A 17,058-nucleotide genomic window follows, 5' to 3' on the forward strand; every position below is an offset into this window, starting at 1 on the left:
TTAATAACGCTTGTATAAATTCGTGTTCTTTTGTTTATCCATTCGAATTTTCTGAGCGTTCGCTGTCGACTTTGTCAAGTTATGCCGACTAGACGCAGCTCTCCCGCGTGTTTGCCAGAAGAGGAGTCCTCGTGGTGACGACCTCTCTCCGTCTTGACAGAGTGCCGCTTGTTACGCTGCGGCGATCGTCTGCTAAGGTCCCAATACTCTGCGACAAAAAAACAGCTAGTATGTTTATTTGAACCTTCTAGTGTAAACTAGCGAATACTATATTTTATTAACATGGGGTTGTTTTTGATATTATGCTTTTTTAACCTTTTAACCGCCATAGACTGATATATAAGACAAACAAAATCGGGCCCATTACGCCGCTGTCTGATAAATAAGACAAAACTTCGTGTAACTTCGCACCCCCCGGCGAAACGAGCACGCTCGATGACGTATTTTATGGCGGTTAAAAGGTTAATAATAATTCTTTAAATTCCTCATTCACCACCAATTTCATGCACTTTTTGTCAAATTATAGATGACTGCTCGTATTAGAACTTAAAGAATATAACAACATGTTTACTGATGTTTACCCAATTTAATTTAAATTAAAACAAATTTACTAAATGCATGGCGGAAAAACTTTCGAAATGCCGGGGCGTGTACCTAGTCAGCTGAAGTTGCAGTTGAATGTTGTACTTCGCTTCGCTTTGCTTTGCTTCGCTCGCTCGTTCGACTACACTAAGTTATAAGGTTATGTTTTATTTCTTACCTGAACATCTGAGGCGGGAGTGTTTGGCGTGTGTGGAGTGTTAGATCGCACATCCTGGTGGATGCTGTGCGCGCTTCGAGAGGAGCCCACGGGTGGTGACATGACAGCTCCATATGGCGGAGGCTCGGGCGGCCGTTCCAAGTCACGGGCGCAATTGAAATCTGTACCATAAGATAACAATTGCAATCACTTATAAATTATATAAAACAACTTATCAGACGTATGATCACATTTTATAGTAGACAGTGTAAATACAGTAGTGGTCTTATTATTGTATGTAGGTGAGTCGTTTATCTAATAGGTAATAGCTATCAATAGTAATAGAAACGATAATCTAATAAAAATATTAAGTACTCTGTCTTTAGGTATTTAAATATAAGTAAACAAATAATTAGTACATTTTGGGGTAGTTAAAACATTTGTTAAATACAAAACCACCTGGATCAGTCACTGAACGATCTGACTTTAAGCTACATTATTTGATCGTGTAATGTTTTCATCAACACTCAACTGGCTTAAGGAGCCATATGAGGGTAGATTTTGTTTACTTTTATTGAAATATCTAAAGATACATACTATAGCTACTCCCCGCCACATCTTCTGCGTGGGATGATGAATGGTAAAATCTACCCTATGTTCTTCCTCGGGCCTCAAACTTCCATACTCATCTAAATCGGTTTAGTGGTTTAAGCGTGAAGAGGATACATACAGAGAGTAATTTGCGAATTTAAAATATTATTTCTATCAAAATATTAAAAATCTAGGCTAAAAAAACGATTCCAATAATCACGTACCTTTCCCCAGGGGTATGACGTCCGGATTTTTGTCGTCGGGCTGAATAGGCGAATGGTTGTTGCTCTGAATTGATCCAATGTAAGCCTTCACCGTTTGAATTGGAGCTGAAAAAAAAACTATTTATTATTTTTGCTTTTTCTTGGACTTAAATGGTCGGTTTTGATTGTACTAAAAAGATAATCGTATTGAACTCAAGCCCTAAGTGTAAGGCCTGAGTGGAAGCTCGAAGCGGAGCGTTCGGCGGGGCGTGCAGCGTGGCGTCGGCGTCAGGAGTAATTTGAGCAGCGTGCACTAAGGCCGCTCCTATACGTTTGCATTTGTTTAACATGCACGCCGCACGCCCCGCCCCGCTGCACGCCCAACTCGAGCGTCCACTCAGGCCTTACACTAAGGGTTCAGTACCTTTACGCGGTATCATTTTATCACACTACTTAGTAAATGTTTTCTTAATTTCTTCTAACCGCCCTAAGTAGACCAGTTTTTATTGTTTGTTATTACTTTTGCAGCATATTTGTCTCTATTTCCACACCGAGACAGTGATTTCTATGTTTAACTGTTATAATAACAATAAATACCTTTCTTGTATGGTTTGATACATCTGAATTTACTTAATTGTTTTTTCCATATATCATTTTCTGTAGGTACAAACAGCAACACTCTTAACTGTCAATCGGTGGACCTTATGCTTTTTGTAATAAGGTTTACGAACTGTCAATTAATAGTGTGGGCGATGGTATGGTACCTACTTGGTTTTGATTTTACGTTAAGGTAGAGATGCCACGAATATTTGGCAACTATTCGGTATTCGGCCTATTCGGCCACTTTGCCGAATATTCGGTATTCGGCCGAATGTTGCCTACTATTCGGCCGAATACCGAATATCGGTTGCCCCTTCCTAAAATGAAAAATGACACAAAAAAAATTACCAAAAATGAGGTACATTTAATATTTAAACTGTATTATTGGAAAGTTGTTAAATAGGAAGACCCTTTTTTAAGCATTTGTTGATTATGAAATATTTTATTTTTATCATGGGTCTAATTTGATTGACTCTAACTACATTCATTAGTTCTGTTTTACAAAAAATATATCTTAGCAAACGTGCTTTGTTGGCGAACAGTTTTCATAATAATTGTGACTCACAATATTCGCATCTCATGCCGAATATTCGGTAATCGGCCGAAAGAGTGGCCGAATATTCGGTATTCGACCAAAACCACTATTCGGTGCATCTCTAGTTAAGAGGATTACATTGAATATTTGAGACATACATAAGGGAGAAGGAAACAGAATAAACTTTTTCTAAGACAATAATACAATCTTTGTTGCTGAAAAAGAACAAGTATATTCGTACATTTGTCTTAGTCAGTTACCAATGTGTTCTTTCTAAGAGTCAAGCCCATTATTTTACTAAGTAGATGTAAAAACAAAGAATAAAATAATGTGTAGACTTTTTGTTACCTGAGATTCCTTTTATCACTAAAAATCTTCTTAAGCTACATTTGTGTTGATGTTTTCGAAATAGTTATTTTCGATACAAGTGCGAAAAAGAGGAAATTCGAAACGAGTGGCGATAAATTAAAACACGATCGAAGGGAGTGTTTTAAATCGACACGAGTTGCGAATTACCTATTCGCACGTGTATCGAACAACGTTTTATAGTACATATGGCACTTTAAAGTTTCGACATACGCACGAAAAGTGCTATTTTATGCACTAGTGCGCAAAAGTAGCCCCATATGTACTGTAAAAGATTTTTCTTAATAATTGAGACGAATGTGTACGACCGGGGCGCGACTAAAACCACCTTTCCGTACAAAAGTAGTCCCCATTTTCCTCTCTGGATAATAACATTATTTAAAATATTTTAACACTATTAGTATATTAACCGCAGCTATCCCTTTGTTAGATTTTTCTCGAATTTTTAATTATTAAATGTAAGATTTAGTAGAATTAAAAAATATTGGATGGATAATGTCAATATCCAGAGAGGAAAATGGAGACTAAGTTTGTATAGAGTAGCCGTGGTCTCTTTTCATCTGAAGGCAAAGTTGGCTTGACTTATTACAAATGAGCAAAACGTGCTATGTATTAGCAAAATGTAAATTCATTTCATCACTCCGTTTTCATACTACGTACTCGCTACTCGTACATCACACGTCGTCTGTGATGGATCTAGTGGTGAAGATCTATTAAATAGGTAGTTATTTTACAGGACACTAATAATCTACCAACGCTATCCATATTTATAGTCTGAAATAAAAAACGGCACTCAAAATTACCAATCTCGAGACATTTGCCTATTGGTCTGTTATTTATTATTTATTCTTATTAATCTGTTAGGTATTTATTTTTCTTATTGGCAAGTCAATGTTACACGCTATTAATGTATGTGAACTCTGATGATTAGGTACGTACATCAGTTTCAGCTAAAAATAATGGCAATATTTCGTTTAATATTCCTCTGGCAAGAAAATTATACCATTTTCTACACTCACTTTAACGTCTCTCATACGTTCCCCGGCAGGATAGCAGAAAACTAAATAAAACTGTCGTAAGCAAGTGACGAAACATCTGCAATTTCAGTAGAAATGCAGTGGGACATAAATCACATTTTGTAATGCAGTGAACGCAGAGCAGGCGTTCAAAAATGCCAGCCACGCGACGAATCTGCATCTGCACCTATTCCCGCTCCGCTCATGCTCCAAACGGAGGTAATTTCGAATTGCTTGGTTTGATAGTCATATATTTACAGTAGAACGCAGTGCGAAAGTTTATGATTCAGCATTTATCAATTTTTGTCAATACATTGGTCGTAGTCAAGATGGGTAACAAATTGAAATTCCAGTTAAAACGGTTTCTTACAGAAAATGTATTTTATAGTTTAAAAGAATTTTTCGAAGCGATGGAAACAGAGAGTGATATGTATTAATTAATGATAAGATTAGATGTAAATGTTAATTATTAAAAAAAAATTGTAATATTATACTACTATACAAAATAGTCCTAGCTAGCTATAAGAATACTTGCTATACCCGTAATAGGGTGCCATGTGAATCTGTTTTTATTGTACCAACTATGTACCATAGTTCGCAAATAAACGATTTCTGATTTCTGATTTCTGACTATCGTATATCGACAAACGCCAATCGAAAAGCAAATGTAATATTTAAGGGTGATAGATGCAACGGAATATAACGTGATCAGACTGCCGTGAACTATTAATATAAATCAATTAATAATAAGAATACGTTATAAAAACACATACGAGTACATAATCTCGATACAACGTGAAACAATTTAGTGGAATTAAATATTCCTAGGTACATTCATTTTTTAGCAGCAACACAAAAGCTAACAATTGAATGTTAATTTTTTTTCCTTTATGTCTTTGTTACTTAGTGTAAAAACGGAATATTAATCCATACCTTCATACTGCATGGGTCGATGATGCCTCCTCCTCGCAAGCAGGGCTATGACGGCGACTACAACCAGAGTCCCCACTGTCCCCGCTACAATTCCTAAAGCCCAACCCGCTTCCATACTGCTGCCATTTATGGTTTTTGCTTCTGTTTTAGACAAAAATAGTCATACGTTTAAACGATAGGTAACAATGAAAATTTGTTTGAGCTATTTTTTTTAAGTAAAACTTACCAGTATGTAATGCCAGCCGAGATAATGTTAGCACCCTTAGCGTCGTGATCTCCGATCGCCCTCTAGCGTTACTTGAGTAGAAAACCAGTTTCACGGCTTTCCCGGAGCCCAGATTGCGCAGTTTCCAAACCGGAGATATAGCAGAAGCGTTCGTCAACAGCGTGCCGTGCTCCCATGCCTCGACGAAGTATAGTGTATGCAGACCACCATCGTAACCTGAATAAAAATAATTTGATTTTTTTTTACCATTATTTTTAAAATTACTCATCTTGGCAAGTGTGATAAAAATTATCTTCATTAATACTTACCTGCCATGCATCGCAGCTCAACTGAATCTTCGGTTAGATTCAAGGAAGAACAATTGAAAGGTGGGTCGGGCCGCACTGCTGGCAGCAACGTGTAACGACAGGGTTCTATCTGCTGACCAGCTAAGTTTGTAGCTCTGCATGATAAAGATCCGTAGTCCCCTTCCGCAGTAGGAGTGTATGTAAGGATCGACTGGCCGTTCTTTGTCGTGAATTTTGCCTAAAGTAGGAAATATTCTGAGTTCTTAAAAGTTCTGCTTAAAGGTTAAATAAGCGGTAGAAGTATAAACAAGGAGTTAGCAACGTGTAAATTATGATATTTTTTCTAAAAGTATTTATATCGTACACTTACATTATTTGTAAGATTGAATAATTTTACGGTTTAGACTCACTTGTTTTAAGTCACTCGCGCGACACACAGCCGTCGTGAACGCTGCTCGCACTGTTAATGGTTGAAAGGAGACCTATGCTCTCAGAAACATGTCGCGCGAGTGACTTAAAACAAGTGAGTCTAAACCGTAAAATTATTCAATGTTAGTATGTCTCACAACAGTTTAAATTCGATTATTTGTAAGTTGCGAAAATTGCAATTATAATTACAGCCGCCTCGATTATCATCAGCTAACAAGCTAAAATGTTGTTTAGAGTGAATAAATAATTAAGGTTTAAATTGTATAAGTAGAGTTTGTACGGCGGCGTCAGGGTAAAAAGCAATAAAACTACATGGGGTTACTTTAGGATAATTCTCAGTGCTGGAGGCTAATACCTTAGTCATAACATTAACATACCGAGTCCAGCTCCACAGTCCCCATGGAGTTGTTGAGCGTCCACTGGAAGTTCTTCGGTGCCGGGTAAGCGTCCACTTCGCAAGTCACCCTGGCCGCTTCATGCAGCGCTGCACCTACGATTGCCGGTGCTTTTTTCTTACACACGGGCTTATCTACAACAAATAAAATGTTTGATGTTTTTTTTTTAATTTGACTTTTTATGAGAAGTTTCACAAAATAGAAATTCTATTTTATAACTTATCATCTAGGCCCTTGCAAATAATGACAACAATAAAATATATTTTCGGCGTTTCAATAGTCGGAATTAAGTTTTTCGAAGTTTTTAGATAGGCAACCTTGACAATGTAGCAGTGGTATCGTTGCATTCTGATTCAGTCAGAAGACACAAATAGCAATGCACATTGCACATTGCACTATAGCACGCCACTAAAAACAAAAATCATAATATCTTAGGTGCTTAAATAGTTCAGTAAAATGATATTACTAGTATAGTAAAATTAATCATGAGAACCAACGGGCTTCTGTTTCAAATCTACTGAAAGCAGCACATTAAGTGTACAAAACTTTGCATGTCATCATTGTATGCAGAGTTTTATCAGTCCGATCACTATACGAATGTCCCCCAAAGTATGCAAGTGTCACGACATCAAATATACTTAACTTGTAATATCTTATGAATACAAATGCAAAATCAAATTACAAATTGGTACAAGATACAACAGACTGCCGTATTCGAACTTCAAGATAATCACAAGAGACGACACGTACTAGATCCATTCTAGATACGTTATAGTTTAGACTTCAACTAGTTCTCTTTTGCAGCGCAATTCGAGCAACCAATGTCACTTTTACGTTAGATTAGATTAGATGTGAATTGGATCTCTAAGTCATGTCTTGTGGAAATCGTTCAAGAGTACCTATCTCCAGAATCGCGCCAATGTCAAATTTGACAGGTTAGATCTTAAACATATCGTTATCGTATCTTGGCAATGTCTAACAGATGTCTATTTCAAAATCTGAATCGGGCCCAGTGACTATTCAGTAAGAGTACAACCTATTCAGGATGAATATTTAGTGATGTCAATTTTACTACAAAGCAATTCAGTCCTATTGACAATCGATGTGTCTTCACTGTAGGTATGTATAGATATTATGTATTTGCAAGTCATGCGTTTAGAATGCATGTGAATTCAATTTGCTTGCAATGGCGTGTGAAGCCGTGAACTGTCTGTATGACAGCATGTGAGGGATTTAGTGGAGATTTTGATACAAGTAGTGTCTGCTCTACTTTTTATTCTAGTTAGTAATCGTCATGAGATGCCATACCTATTTAATGAGCGTTACGTAAAAAAAAAACAATAGTCTATATTAATAGCTTATTGAAAGCGATCCATATAAGGGGTGGTGCTTTGCATTAAATACCTATAAGAGTTGGCTGGGTTTGTTATATTACTTAAGTATGATAATTATTTGTACTGACAAAATGTAAAATCTCTTGTTAAATTCAAGTCACTGATCTTGAAAGCCCGCCGCCGCCGGGTCATTGTCAAATACTTAAAAACCATTAAAGTTTCGGTTAGGTATTAATATTAGATTTCGACAATTTCCCTGCTAGAGACTTATGTTACGGCAAAAGTAAGAAAAGTTTTAAGCAGACTAAATTTGCATCAGAATCAGTCTAATTTATGTATTTAATAATCTGTAAACCGAAATAAATGTAATTTATTTCTTGTTTATAGTTTAAATAATATTAGTGTGTCTACTTGAAATAACACAATTTAAAATATTTTCATAGAAAGTAATTTAATTTGTTCTTAAAGTAGTAATAATCTACATAGACGTTATAACTCTTAAGGCACAGATGCCAAAGTTACTTGATTTTTTCAATGATAATAGTGTTTTAGACCCGGTGTCCAGAACCGGCTTTTAACATTATGTTAGGCATGGTACTAGGCCTCTATACAAAACTTTCTGGGTAATGACAACATCAAATTGCCTATCGCCTTATTAAAAACAATACAAATTTTACCCACACAGAGATTGCGTATACACATATGTGATATCAAATGAAAGCTGATTAAATATTCTATGACAATACAATAATCTGGTACCCAGTGTAGTTAATAATAATTAAGTGTATTTAAAAAAATGAAATAATTATCCGTAACTTAGGTATTCCTGTATTCAATGTAAATTTTCATTTTTGTTCCAGTGTTTACTTTCGAACTCAATTCGGTACCTGAAGGTTCTGATTTAAAATACTTTAATTTTGATATTCTTATTAAATACGTAGGTACTTAAATCAATATTTATATTCCATAAAATATTAATTAAGATTATTCACAGCATTCATAGTTTATTGGTTCCGTAAAAGTGTTTAATTTTTGCACAAAAAAATACTTTCTACATCTTGTTTAAATAAGTATATAAATTGATGGTGCTTATTAAATTATTTGTTCGAGTGCTCTGAAATTACCTACTGAAGGGATTGTAAACGTTGTAGAACGGAGGTGATAAAATATAATTTCCCTTGGGTCGTTAAATACTGTTTCTCACAGTTTCAGTGGACTTCGCCTTAAATATTTATCGTAATATTTTACTGTTGGGAGCTGCCTTTAATAAATATGGCTTAAAATTTTCGCTTTATTCATTGCCGCTGGTATTGATAATCGGGTTGGAATGAGTTTTTTTGCTGATAAATATTGCTATAAATATAATTCCTTTCGAAATGTGAGCTTTATCTGATATTAATTAAAAATTCATGCAAAAATTTTACGATCCAAACTTATAATCTTCGCACTCAAAATTAAAGTTCAATTAATAACTGAACTTAAATAAAGGTCTGCAAATTTTGTTCACTTGGTACTGTTTTTTTCTTAAGGGGCCCACTGATTAACAGTCTGCCGGACGGTATCGGCCTGTCAGTTAGAACAAAAATTTGACAGTTCCGAACAACTGACAGGCCGATACCGTCCGGCGGACTGTTAATCCGTGGGCCCCTTTACAGCCGTTCTAAATAATACAAAAACAAACATTCCTAAATGAAATTGTACTTATACAAATATGTATCTACTTGCGAAAATATCAGGTGTTTTATTAAGATTGTAACTTTTTGATGTGAAAGCATCAAGTATTTACTATTATTAAGTATTATGTACTTTTGATTCCGTATATATCAAGTGCATTATTCGAATGAAGCATAAACCAGACGTTTTCATGCACTCTCGGAGCTAGTTCGTGCACAAAACTTGTGAAATCGATCACAGGATTCGGCATCTGGAGCCAGAACTCTCAATGGGGCGAAGTTAGCCCAGTTTAGTTCTGTGGCTAACTTTTCTGCAAACTTTTTTTAGGAGCTATGTGAGTTTAATTCTGTTTCAGTTGAAAGGCTGTTCATTAAACTAGCTTTACTCGCACATATCGAATCATCAAACATAAGTGTCATTAGGTTAGGTTTTCGCTTATATGCTGCAGTGAAGTAGAAGAAATGTGTTTTTTTTTTAATATTAGGTCCTTACATATGAAATTGGCGTTTCATATGGCAGAAATGAAAACGATTTTTTTTTATGAAACTATTTTTTTATTTAGTCAAAGTATGTACCATGGCTATCTATGCACTTTTGCCATCTCGAAGGTAGTTCATTGATTCCTTTACTAAAAAAAGTGTGTGAGCGAGAATCAATAAAATCTTTGAAGGCCGTTTGGACAGCCTCGTGAGAATTGAATTTTTTTCCTTGCATGAAGTTGTCCAAATTCCGAAAAAAATGGTAATCAGTTGGAGCAAGGTCCGGGGAGTATGGTGGGTGTCGAAGACATTCCAGTCGCAGCTCCCTTAGTTTTGCGGCCGTCAAACGTGCCGTATGTGGTCGAGCATTGTCCTGAAGCAGCAGTGGGCTAGATCGATTGACCAGTCTGGGTTGTTTAATGGCTAGCTTTTCCATCATCGTTTGCAATTGTTGACAATACACATCAGCCGTGATTGTTTGCCCAGATCTTAAGAAACTGTAATGGATGACACCGGCACTAGTCCACCAGACACTTACCAGTACCTTTTTCTGAGTCAACTTTCGTTTCGGGCAGAATTTGGCTGGTTCACCTGGGTTCAGCCATTGTGAAGAACGTTTCCGGTTATCGTACAGGATCCATTTTTCATCACAAGTAACGATACGATTCAAAATGCCTTCATTATTGTGCCGGTTGAGAAGTGAAACGCAACACTCGACGCGTGTTTCTTTGTTTGCGTCGCTCAATTCATGCGGTACCCATTTTTCAAGTTTTTTCACTTTTCCAATTTGTTTCAAGTGAATCAAAATGGTTTTATCACTCACACCGAAGCCTGCCGCTAACTCTGACGTGGTTTGCGATGGATCTGCTTCCACAATTGCTTTTAATTCTTCGTTATCAACTTCTGTCTCCGGCCGTCCACGGGGCTTGTTCTGTAGGTCAAAATTTCCAGAACGGAAACGTTGGAACCAATAACGTACCGTATTTTCTTTTGCAGTAGCTTCCCCATACGCATTGTTAATCCTACGAGCCGTTTCTGCAGAACTAGTGCCGAGGTGAAACTCATATTCGTAAATATAGCGATATTTTAAGTTCTCCATATTGTGAACAGAACGATGTGAAAGAAAAACAAATGACGCGATAACAAATAAATTTCGTAATTCGAACACAGAAATACATGGTCTTAAATTTGAAATAAATTTGAATTTGGAATTCCTAGCCGAACGCCACATATTTTGAACCAAAGTTGCCAGTTCGCCAAACGCCAATTTCATATGTAAGGACCTAATAGTTAGTTCTCTATCCAGCGATCTTGAAAGTAATATCATTGTTGAGGAGTAGAAGATCATTTTATGCGCTTGTTATGTAATTTTTTTATTGGTTGATATTGTGACTTGAGTCGACCACAACTTCTGGCAGTTTATTACAAATCTTTACTACCTACTCGGTTGCTAAGGAAGGGTTTGCACGGGTTACTGCGGGACCTAAGTATGGCTTTCTAGTTTTAATTGAAACAATTGTGTTATTCTTGCCCTTGAACTTATCTACCCATAAATAAGAATAACTACCTATCAGTGGCGACGCGTCCATAAAAGCCGATTCCCACCGGCTTGCCTGTTTTTGGGCGTTCGAGCAGAGTTGTAAAGGAAATATTATTATTATTATTATATTGTTTAATACACTAGCAGCTGAAAGCTGATGCGTGTATATCACTGCACTTGTTTTTTTTAACGATTAATGTTCATTTTTAAGCCAAATTAAAATTAAAATTAAAATTATTAATTATTAATTAATATTTAAATTAATTATTTTAAATATGTAAGCCAAATTAGCCCCGGCTTGCCTATGGATGTGTTCTTTATTTGCCAATGTTTTTGCTTTTTTTATAAGCTCAATATAGTTGTTTTAGTGATTTCATTTTAGCTTTTACCGTTGCGCTTTGTTTCAAAAATATACAAAACTGCAATTTGGAACAAAAATATAATAAAAGAGATGGCGAGGATTTGACTTTGTTTCCACATCTATTTGAGACTAATAAAATTGTAAAAGATGATTACATGTCAAGCTTTATGTTTTCTGCGAGATAGGACCATATTGAGACAGTATGTGATTTGTTATTGGAAACTCCATATTAATTGGCCACTCTTAACAATAAGACTTCTATTGCCTTGTTTCTTTCTGATTTGTACGAGTGGCCAATTACTATAGCAGTCACCCTAAGTGTAATATAGTTTCTGATGCACAATATGAAGGATTGTACCGTTTGCATCTTTACGTACTAGTGTTGAGTCGCTCACTCGTGAGGCACCTCATTTTTACCACTCATTTTGTTAATTTGTCGCAGTACTTCGTACCGCAAAAATGTCTTACTTCACTCCTCTATTCATTTTACTCATTTACTCGCGCGCATCACAAACATCTCTTGCCACACTTCAAATTTCAAAAAACTCTTATCCGTTCAAATTCACTCGCGAGTCTCGCGACCCTCAAAACTCATACACTCCTCACAACTCGTAACAGAGTCCCTGGATCACGCGAGGCGCTAGGTGCTCGCCTGCTCGCCGACACTCAAAACTCAAATGTCTCAAATGAAGAAACGAGTAATGATCCACACTGTCAACTGCCGAACTACAAACCTTATTGCAACGACAAAAGGTCCACTCACCGCCTCTCTGTGACATGAACCCCTCAAAAATCCTTTCAAAATGAAACAATGAATTAGAAATACCCAAAGAGGGAGTGAGACCGACACGCATATCGCTTCGCGTCACCACAGAAAATACGTTAACAATTAAACACGAAAGACAACAAGCGTAAGCGCTGCAAGCTTTCATACAGGGTGGCCAAATTAGAGGTATACAACTTTTTTTTGCCGCCATTTTATTTTGGCGGTAAATATGACAGTTATTGCATGAAAATTAGTTTGTGTAGATACGGCAAATTTATTATGGAGCGTTTTACGACGGAACAACGTGTTTTAATCATTAAAAACAATAGAAACATTAAAAATAACGTTTCCCGGTCGATTAATTTCGAGAAACGGTGACATTGACTGGCCCCCAAGATCGCCTGATTTAACAGCTCCTGACTTTTTTCTGTGGGGCTATCTAAAGGGACGTGTCTATGCTAATAGACCAACGAACCTTCAGCAATTAAAACAAAATATTCGAAACACTGTCGCTGAGATAACGCCAGAAATGTGTGAAAAAGTGATGAAAAACGCGATGAAAAGGGTTCGCATCTGCCATGCTGCTAGAGTTGGACATTTGTCTGACATTATTTTCCATGTGTAATTGCTGACCCTACATATTATATTTAACAAGGAATACTTAATATTTTTTATGTTTTATAGAATAAAATTTCAAAAATAAAGTGTATACCTCTTATTTGGCCACCCTGTACATCTTAAAAAAATTGTCGCTGTTGGAATTAATGGAATAGTTGACGCTGAAAATATGCTAGTACCTCACCTCATTTGAAGTAAGACATTGTTACACCTCATTTTAGAAAATGAGGTACTCATACAAACTCATTTTAAATTGATGTCCTACCCATCACTATTACGTACCATAATTAGTCTGAACTAGAATGCAGCCAAGTTATCAAATTTTGCGCGACAGATTACGCACGATAGAGAATACATTCGCAGTAGAATACGTAGAATATATTCGTATCTTGGTAACAAAACTTGTTACATGAAAAAACTATCTAAGATTACACTTTCAGTATCGTAAATAAAGAGTAGATATTTGAAGCCAAAACTGTTGTGCTGTACATTTTCATTATAACTACTTTAAGATGAAAATTGTGCAGTAGCTTTAACCTCTTAAGGCCCAGTCATACAAATGCAAAACCCAAAATTTCCCATTGAAATTTGAACCTATAGTGCATGGAATACAATTGATTTTTATTTGTTTAAAAATTTTACGAAACAAAAGAAATGCAACTCTGTTTTAATTAAATATGGTTCAAATTTCATCGAACGGAAGAAGTACTATAGGTAGGACCTTGGGCCTTAGGTTAAGATAATTTGCTACTTACATATGACCTGCAAGGTAACAGGCGCAGAGCGTCCGTCGCCTTCGACGTTGGATGCGGTACACACATATCTTCCGGCGTTATCTCTTGAGACACCCTGCAGAGCGAGGTGGGCCTGACCAGCTATCACGCCTGCTCGCTGGTTATGCGTCATAATTTGACCCTAAAATGAAAATTGTGATTTTACTTTTTGACTCAAAATAAACAATCGAACGGCTCATTCTAATTTGGTTACTTTTTAGGGTTATGTAGCCAAAATGGCAAAAAAAATCAGTTTGTTTTGTTACGTCCCTTTTAAATTCGTCACGTCTGTCTGTCCGTATATCACACACATTTTTCTCAACATTAAGGTATATTTGAATGAAATTTAGGACAGAGGTGTATGTTTGAGTTGATACTTACTTCAGAATTTAAAATATAATAAACATGTGGTATAACAATAAAACTTCTCTTCTTATTATAAAGACGTTTGATTTTTGTACTTTGTAAATGATGTAGGTACGGATACCTCCATTATGCCATGCGTGGTTCGACACGCACTTGGCAGATTTTTTTATGATGAAGTAAGAATATCTTAGCGTTATCAAAAAACGGATAATTAATGAAAGCCACCCACATGCAAATACAATATAATGGCCCAGTAAACGCAGTCTTTATAGACGGTTCGTGATATGTAAATAGTAGTTTATGTAACTGTACAAAATGAAGGGCATTAAACACGAGTGTGGGTTTAAGAAACGAACGAAGTGAGTTTCTTAAAAGGATCACACGAGTGTTTTAATGCCTAATTATGTACAGTTACATACACTACTTTATCTACCCACATATCATAAGCCTTCATGATGCATTCAGGAGCCGCATATTATGACCGGCATCGCGGTGTTGTTCAGGGCCACTAACAATAATTATTAGTAAAATAAAACAGAAAACAAATGCGAAAATGAAGAAATTGATTTAGAACAATAATAATTATTTACCTACAGTTTGGATGGTGCAATTATTATAATTCACTTGCCCAGCTCGGACAGAAGTATGTTCCTTTGTATTGTTTCCTTGACTTAGCTGGTAATAAGTCATTTATAACGTTAGTTGGTTTGTCACGGATATCAGGAGGCGTCGCCGAAATATCTATATCATCTTGATCGCTCATTTTATAGTTTAAATTCAACAAATTGAACAATTTTATGCAACATAACAAATTTTAACCTGTAATGGCAGTATTGAAAAGTTTTCTGGCAGCTGTCATAGTTTTTTTTTTAATTCAGAGACAAACTAGAGTCGGCCCCAACTATCATATCGTTCGATAGAGTTAAACCAAGAAAAGTCTGCAGCGATTTTGATAGCCCACGCAGTGCAAGTGTTATTTACACGTCATAAATTTATAGAAGTTTGACGTTTAAAATTACACTTGCACTGCGTGGGCTATCAAAATCGCTGCAGACTTTTCTCGGTCTGACTCTATCTTACTTACGTGCGACATTTGTCAAATTTGTTTGAAAATTAACAATTCATTCCGAACTAAACGTTATCTCGACTGATATTAGAATAGAGGTCAAATCAAATTTCTTTGTTTTTCAAAGATGTTCGAAATTTGAATGCATAATATTATCGAAATCGATGTTATTATTTAGCAATAATAACATTGTTACAGATAAGAAATTTGTTCTAACAAAACAGTATATTTTTATGGTGGTCATAATGTGTGGTTCTTGAACGCATCATGGAGGGTTTATGATATTTGGGTAGATAAACAAAATTAATTTTAATTATTATAAGTAATTACTTACATTATGCTCCCACACAACCTTGTAGGCCTGTGGATGTGCTCGTACGCTGCAGTCAAAGTATACGTCGTCTCCCTCCTCTATGTCGTTAGGGTTCAGTTTGGAGCCCAATTGTAGGGACACGATGGGTATATCTATTGACAGAAACATTTTGAAGAAATAGCGTGTATACAAAATCAGTAAAACATTTTTAGAGTCTGTGCGGAAAAAGAGGAGTCGCGAAATGTATGGAATCCAATAGGTACTTACATTCTACGACTCTCTACGATTCTCTTACCGTAAAAATACCAATATACAATTGATACAAACATTGTAAGTTATTTTGATTTTACGTGCTCACAACCTGCTAGGTAAACAAAAAAATGATCTCGTGCTCAATGTGAATAGTATTCACTGAATACCACATTTTAAACATAACTATTTCAAACCACTTCCTTCGTCGCCAAGTTGTCTAACATTAAAACAAATTGTATGGTACATATAAGCCGTATAATATTATGGTTTATATCACGCAACATTTAGGATGCAAATTGGGGACGTAGTTTCTACGAGTATAAGTACCTACGTGTTCTAAAGTGGCGTGAGGACAATGCCCTTTCACAACCAACGGACCAGGTACATATTCAGAATTTATGAGTTTGCCATAATGGTTTCATGTTTCTTCTAATTACTTAGTTATAGATGGTCAACCAAATCTTGTCAGTAGAAAAAGGCGCGAAATTCAAATTTTCTATAGGACGATATCCCTTCGCGCCTACATTTTTCAAATTTGCCGCCTTTTTCTACTGACAAGATCTGGTTGACCAAGTATACTTACCTATAAACTGAGCACACGACTAATGGCAACTAAACACATAATAAAAATATTACAGATCACTTTCAAGTTGGCGTTACATTGTTCTTAAAAAATACATGCACAAATTGTATCATACAAAAACTACTATCATTTTCAATCGAATCATTCAATTTGTGTGGGTATTTTTTAAGAAATTGTCAGGTAAATGAAATTTTTAGTTTTATCCCTATTCACCCCAGTCATCCCTATTCACCCCAGTTTACGGTACCTATTTTTTAAGGGTTTTTTCTAAAGCACGTCGAAGAGTATGGTAAATATTAACAGTTTACAATAGTTATTTTATGGACCTATACTACGTATTTATTTCTATTCGATTGATCAATTAACTACCATCCTGCTTTGTACGATTCTAAAATAAAATGTAGGTTTTGTAAAAAAAAATATGGAATATTTCGCTTGCTCGGATATCAATTCGTTAACCGAAGAACTATCATTTTGAAAGCGCCGTTTTATTTTGCAATGCCTGCCAGGCCAATTCGAGGTTTTAGTTATTAGAACTGTTTTTAATATGATACTGTTCTGTCAGTTTCAAAAGTGACATTTCTTCAACTAAAGACGTCACTTTTGACAGTTG

General features: G+C 35.9%; 1 protein-coding gene across 3 annotated transcripts in view; it reads right to left on the reverse strand.

Annotated features, from left to right (window-relative positions):
* Nucleotides 1-17,058, reverse strand: part of LOC134662491 (nephrin-like) — a 188,326-nt gene continuing 171,268 nt past the window's right edge. For all 3 annotated transcript variants that reach the window (XM_063518736.1, XM_063518735.1, XM_063518734.1), the window contains 9 exons: nucleotides 15,632-15,762; nucleotides 13,848-14,007; nucleotides 6,303-6,454; nucleotides 5,518-5,734; nucleotides 5,210-5,425; nucleotides 4,984-5,124; nucleotides 1,555-1,659; nucleotides 761-921; nucleotides 1-208 (listed from right to left, as the gene is read on the reverse strand). In XM_063518736.1, the coding sequence (XP_063374806.1) occupies nucleotides 89-208; nucleotides 761-921; nucleotides 1,555-1,659; nucleotides 4,984-5,124; nucleotides 5,210-5,425; nucleotides 5,518-5,734; nucleotides 6,303-6,454; nucleotides 13,848-14,007; nucleotides 15,632-15,762 (1,403 nt within the window). In that variant the 3' untranslated portion in view covers nucleotides 1-88. The remainder of the gene's footprint in view (nucleotides 209-760; nucleotides 922-1,554; nucleotides 1,660-4,983; nucleotides 5,125-5,209; nucleotides 5,426-5,517; nucleotides 5,735-6,302; nucleotides 6,455-13,847; nucleotides 14,008-15,631; nucleotides 15,763-17,058) is intronic.

Source organism: Cydia amplana, chromosome 3 (assembly GCF_948474715.1).
Source record: "Cydia amplana chromosome 3, ilCydAmpl1.1, whole genome shotgun sequence".
Taxonomy (NCBI): domain Eukaryota; kingdom Metazoa; phylum Arthropoda; class Insecta; order Lepidoptera; family Tortricidae; genus Cydia; species Cydia amplana.